At 35.6% G+C, this 6,382-nt stretch overlaps 1 protein-coding gene across 1 annotated transcript; it reads left to right on the plus strand.

The window, feature by feature from the left end:
- Positions 1 to 571: 571 nt before the first annotated feature.
- Positions 572 to 6,082, plus strand: LOC121254505 (proteasome assembly chaperone 2). The gene is made up of 7 exons (XM_041154566.1): positions 572 to 732; positions 926 to 1,091; positions 1,189 to 1,247; positions 1,693 to 1,811; positions 4,148 to 4,385; positions 4,985 to 5,108; positions 5,863 to 6,082. The coding sequence occupies exons 1-7, from the start codon at positions 673 to 675 to the stop codon at positions 5,940 to 5,942; spliced, it is 846 nt and encodes a 281-aa protein (XP_041010500.1). The 5' UTR covers positions 572 to 672; the 3' UTR covers positions 5,943 to 6,082.
- Positions 6,083 to 6,382: the final 300 nt, after the last annotated feature.

Consider the following 6,382-nt stretch of genomic DNA (forward strand, 5'->3'; position numbering starts at 1 on the left):
ATTCTTCCTAAATTAATTAATTTCTTATACTTTTCATCCACACACCATACATTTGGTAAGAAAAAAAAAATAAATAAAAGAGTTTTGTTACTTATCATCTCCACACATACACCACATTTAGTTTATTTATTTTGTAATTTTGTAATTTTTTTTTTTTGTTTTATTCTTCTTAAACTAATTAAAATTTTTTACTCATTATCCATATCGCATATTTGATAAGAAAAAAAAATAAAAATAAAAAAGAAAAATAAATATAGGGTGTGGTGTGTGGTGTATGGGGATGATGAATATAATTTTTCAAAAAAAAAATTATGTGTAATGTGTTGTGTGGGGAGAATGAGTAGAATTTTTCTTATATATATATATATATAAATATAATTTATAAAAAAAAAATCGTTATTTTAATTATCATGATGATAGATAGCGCTGCTATGCTATGCTATGCTGTTTTGGGAGTCCAGGGCAACGGACCGTGCATTCTCTCAATCTGGTCCAGTTTTATCAATCCGTCAATCGAGCCTCTAATCTTAGGCCCAATGTCGGCCCAAAAGTTGAACTGGATTGTGGCCCGAAACTTATCTTCTTCTCCAAGCTCATGAACTGTCTCGCCTAAATGCACTGATCCGTGAAGAGCGATTCCCAATCTCCATACTCGCTGTTTTCCGCTCTAAAATGGAATTTATTGTTGAAGAGGGCAAGCATCTTCACGAGGAGTGCTCCACCATTGTCTTGGTTCGTATTTTAAACCATTATATATGATATGATTTTGTTAGGTTGAAGTAAGCTGTTAGTGAAACTTCAGTTTTTCTTCTTCTTCTTTTTTTTTTTTTCCTTTTGCTTTGTTTTCTCAGAAACCAAAAGGAGGATTGGAAATAGTATGGATTTTTTAACTTATTTGCTTCATTTGTTTATTGTTTCGGTTAAGCCCGCGTTGTCGATTGGAAATGTGGGGCAGCTGGCAGTGGATCTTATGGTATCATCAACGAGAGCGGAGAGAATTGGGTTCTTGGATGATCCTAACGTTCTTCCCTGTGTAGGGAACGACGCGTATGGGCCGGTTCCCCAAGGCGAGCTCGCTCTTCCTCTTGAAGGTGATGTTGCTCTCTTGCCGTTATGGACTTTTTGGTTTCAAAAAACATTGGCCAAGTATTGAATGTATAGGGTAACATTTTCAGTTTGGGTTTTCAGCTTATGATTTATCATTTAATGGGTTGACTCTTCTCCAACAAAGATCTCCCGTTGTTAAGGTTACGGCTTTTGCTCTTTTTTCTTTTTTTCATATTTATGTTTTATCTCTGCATATTTTTCAATGTTTCAGAATGGGCTAATGTAACGGTGTAGAAGTTTTTTTTGGTGATATTACGAGTTCAATGAGATGTTTAGATAATTAGATATCAGGCCTGTTAAGAATGTGTCTTTTGTGACAATTAAACAAGTCAACTTTTCTTGTAGTAGTGCTCGCTTGTTAGGATCAGTTAATGAGCACCTAATGCTTTGTTCGTTGGTCGTTCGGCTTGATCTGTTATCTTTGTGTACCTAGTGCAATTATATTTGGAAATTTGAGAAAAGGGTTTATTCTTTTTGCTTGGTACTTTGTCATGGCTGTGCTCTTGGTGGTTCTATTTTATGTATAGTACGTCTAGTTACCTATCTTAAAAGGACAGTGCTGAAGTATAATCGATCATCAAACAGGGGAAGATGGTTGAATTCGCAAAAAATTTGGCTGATTTTGCTGCTGCTAGTGGAAAGAAGGATGTTGTTGTGCTCTCAAGCTTAGACTTTGCAAGGTGGCGAAATATTGATATGTCAAGGTATGGATCGGTATTCATGCTTTAATTTATTTTTTCATAATGATTATAAGCTATGGGATTCTGTACTGGTCATCCCATTGTGATTCAGTCACCTGGATGCCAAGGCAACTAAGCATTCCAGGATGTTCAAGTAACATCTCCCTGTGTACTTGGGCTTTGCCTAATTGTGTGGATTAATAAATTCTTCTTAACCCCTAGGTAGAGCTGAGAAAAAATCTGAAAATCCGACTCCTGCTCTGGCTCCACTCCGAATCCGACATAAAGGAGTTGGAGTCGGAGTCGGATTTAAAAAAAAAAAGAAATTTCAGTCAGAGTCGAAGGTGTCACCAAACCAACTCCGACTCCAATCCAATTTGTCTTCGACTTTATAATCCGACATCGACCCCGACTTTCCCCTCCGACTCCAACTCTGACTCTAAATCCGACTCCGATATTATACATATGTTATCAAAATATGTATTTATCTATATATTAATCATATATACTAGTACATTGATTTAGTTATATAACTAGAATTTATATAGTTTAGTATACTTATATGGTTAGATTCAATAATATACTAGTTTGGTTTTTTGATCCGTAATCAAAGTATTTTATTCATCAAAGTAGGCAAAGCCCAAGTACACAAAATTCAATAACATAAATGTACTAGTATGAGCTAATTATTATAAAATAATATATTTTTACTATCATATATAATCAAGTATAGAAATAAGTTAGGCACTAGTATTGAAATAAATCTAGTATAATAAGTTAATAACACATAATACTAATTTATTTTAGTATAATAACGTGTAATTAGACACTAGAAATTCTAGTACATAATTAAGTTAGAAATAAGTTAGACACTAGTATAATATAATAACATGTAATACTATAGTATAATAACATGTAATTAGGCACTTTAGTATAAGTCTAGTATATAAATAAATTAAACACTATTATTAAAATAACTAATAAGTCTAGTATAATAAATTAATAACACATAATACTAATTTACTACAGTATAATAACATGCCATTAGACACTATAAATAAGTCTAATATTTGGTTTTGTTTGTTGTTGGAATGAGAACATGTAATGAATTTTAATTTGTGTTGTTGGTTCTGGTTGGGAACAAGTAACAATATTTGGTGGCTGGCTGTGTTTCAGCAGTTTTGGTTATGTAACTTTTGTTTTAGTTTTGGCTTCTATTAAATTAGCAATGAATGATTTTTTTTTTTTTTTATATATTTTAGTTTTGGCTTGTAAGTTGTAGTAAATCAGCAGTGAATAATTAGTTTTGATAATTTTTTTTAACTTGTAGTAAATCAACAGTGAATGATTTAGTTTTGTAGTTTTGGTTATGTTTTTAGTAAAATTGACATAAAGCAGTAGTGAATGATTTAGTTTTAGTTTTTAATTTTTGGAAAAATTTAAAATTTAAAATTTGAAAGCCCACAAAAAATTATTTTTTAAAAAATGGGCTAAATATGAAGCTAAACAAAAAATCCCAATAAAAGCCCAAATTCGACAAGTCGGATCGGAGACTACACAAGTCGGAGTTCGGATTCGAACTCAAGACAAAGTCGGAGACGGAGTCGGATTTAGGGGATTCCGACTTTGACTTTGTCGGTGCTCACCCCTACTTCTAGGGGTTGGCTCAAGTGGTAAAGGCCTTGGTCTTGGTAGTATGCTCCCTCCAAGTCTAAGGTTAAAATCCTCTTGAGTGCAAACAATTTCTAGGAGCCATCGGACTGGGGGAACTTCCTCTTGAATTACCCAAGGTGCACTTGCGGGAAACTCCTTGCCGAAGGCTTGTGCACCCCTGGGATTAGTCGAGACTTTGTTCTTGGACACCCGGTGCCAATAAAAATAAATAAATTCTTATAAAAAAAAGGATGTTCAAGTAACACCAGAGTCTTTGAAGTTGCAAGTACTGGGAATGAGCTTTTGGACTTGAGCATTTGAATCTTGCTTCTACTAGTAAAACTAGTGATCTGATATCTCACTATTTAGTAATTGCAAAAAAGGAAGTCCTGCAATTTCGGTATCTCTTGAGCTGTTGTGTACAGTATTGAATTCATATGAAGTGTGAGTACTGCCTCGATTTCTGTCTCTCTCTCCCAACCATCATGCAGCTCTTATCTTCTTTCCGAAAATTGTTTTCAGCTACACCTTTGCTTTCTTTGCTGCCACCACTATATTTTGGCAGAATGTCCAGGCTTTCTGCTTTGCTGCAAGCCTGCAATTATCATCTCATTATCATTTTTTTGAAACTAGCAATTATTACTATTATGACTTTCCTGTTGCCTATGGCATTTTTTTCACGACTGATTTATCCTTTATCACATAAGTGGTTTGCAGATGTACTACTTGTCTAGTACCAATACTGATGGAACAGATGATCACTGTGAGCAACTCAATTGGAAAAGACTGCAGGAATACAACCCTGACCAGAGGGGTTGGAAATATCTCAGCACTTTAGCTGAAGGAAATGCCACGCAGGAAGACAACTTTCCTTTTGAAGATGAGCTAGAAGAAGAAGATTACTACCCAAGCTTGCCCTTCGCTGCACTCTTTTCTTGTTTTAAGGTATTGTTCGTTCTATTATGATTATGACAACGAAAAAATGTACATTACATCTTTTGCTGGGAAGCTCCCCCTAAGGTGAGACAGGGGAACATGATGTTAGTTTATATTGAATGTACTTTCTCACACATTATTGGTGTGAAGTAATGCATGAGCCAGCCACCGGTTTATATTCTAGTAGAGTTCATACTTGCTTATATGAACTACAAAACCTAAAGAAAGCAAGATGACAAAAGGTTACTACTTCAATATTCTACTTTCCATAAGCTTGTCATCTAGGATGCCAAGAAAATACACTTACAATGCATATGTGTATATGTGTAACACAGCAGACGGATATAAATGCCAATCAGGGGATCTGTCATGCCTGACATCCCCATCTCTGTTCTGAACACTTTTGATTTGAGTCCACATTTTACAGTCTATTATCTCTGTCTCTGTCTCTGTCTGTCTGTCTGTCTCTCTGAGTGTCCCCCTCCCCTTCCTGCTGAATAACATATATGGGATGATATTAAAATTAAATTGTGTTAGCATGCATAGCAGGAACTGTTTTTCTGAACAAGGTGAGTTTGATGTACAAAATGTGTTGCTTTGTTAATCAGGCCAGAGGTTTGAAAGTCACCTGCTTATTATGTTACTGCTCAGAAGGAGACAACATACCAGATGCTTTTCATTTGGCCGAGGCTGCAAGCAAACTTCTCGGGCTGAGTCCCAGTAATTTCCATGGTATGCTTCCCCAGTAGTGGCTATTCAATATTTTATTATTACTTTTTTACTACTTTTCATTACTATTCAATATTTTATCATTACTTTTTCACTACTATTCACAAATCATCTGAGATCATCTCAGTACCCAAACATACCCTAATCTTTGCATCATAGCCATATGGATACTGTAAAAAATTTGATATCCCATTTGGAGCTTTCTTCTTGGTGTAATCATCATGGCCTTTCTGTAACTGCCAATTTTGAGAATGTGGACAATATGCTTTGCATCTTAGGAATGTTCAGACCAGCACACACTTTAAAACACTTTGAAGCTCAGGGATCATGTATCCATCCTTGCATTCACTCAGCCACCTCCACCATTCAATTTAGCATAGCTTTAAAAATAAATTGCAAGTCTTTGCAAGTTTAAGCTGTTTAATTCTATCTTCTTTACCCAAATATTTGCCATGGGTTCTTTTGCGGACGTCTACATTTTTTTCTCTAAGCTGGAAAAATTTCTTACTAGTTGATTTTCTCTTTGTTTTTCACTCCTTTTATGAGGATTTATTTTGGTTTCACGTAGAATTGATTTTCTGGAAGATACTTTGTTTATGAGAGAGAGAGAGAGAGAGAGAGAGAGAGAGAGAGAGATTTTCTTTAGGGAGAATTATTTTTTTGGATGTGGTTGCTTCGAGCAATATGATGTGAATTGAGTTTGGTTGTCAAGCAACCGCACTAATTTTTCTCACTTTGTACTCTTGGTTCTGTTTAGGCAATGAAGGTGGTAAATGGCTCGTACCATTTTCTTGGAATACTGTGTATGGACCGCCCCCAGATATGTCTATCTTTTAGGCTGTACCAACCGAAAGACCGGAGATTGGATCTCCATCCTTATTCCCCCCGATGGGTTGACGGTGCTACATGATCCTTTGCATGCATGTAAACAGTAACTTATTATGTTGGGAATTAAAGATTTGGATATCGTTTTTTCATTTGTTGGTACATTTTTTCTTCTCTTCTTATTCCCTCCTCCCCTAATTGAGTGTGTGTGTCTATATATATATATATATATTTTAATAAGGTAAAATCTCCACCCTCCTAAACTACATAAATAACTAGGGGTGAAAACCGATGCCTTTGGCGTGGTTTTTGCGCAACACCGATGATGACCGATGAGAGGAAATATGGAGGAGCAACCGGCCGTAATCGGTCGATGGAGAGGAGAAAACCGGCCATATCGACTCCGGCGGTTCACGATCAGTTTCTTAATTTGAGCTAGCAGCGATGGTGGT

The sequence above is a fragment of the Juglans microcarpa x Juglans regia genome, chromosome 3D, assembly GCF_004785595.1.
Source record: "Juglans microcarpa x Juglans regia isolate MS1-56 chromosome 3D, Jm3101_v1.0, whole genome shotgun sequence".
NCBI lineage: Eukaryota > Viridiplantae > Streptophyta > Magnoliopsida > Fagales > Juglandaceae > Juglans > Juglans microcarpa x Juglans regia.

What these genes read in the sequence shown, in the direction of transcription:
- LOC121254505 (XM_041154566.1), top strand. Translation starts at nt 673, where the DNA reads ATGGAATTTATTGTTGAAGAGGGCAAGCATCTTCACGAGGAGTGCTCC. An exon ending in CGAAATATTGATATGTCAAG is followed by an intron (nt 1,812 to 4,147) that starts GTATGGATCGGT and finishes TTATCACATAAG; the next exon opens with TGGTTTGCAGATGTACTACT. An exon ending in CACTCTTTTCTTGTTTTAAG is followed by an intron (nt 4,386 to 4,984) that starts GTATTGTTCGTT and finishes TTTGTTAATCAG; the next exon opens with GCCAGAGGTTTGAAAGTCAC.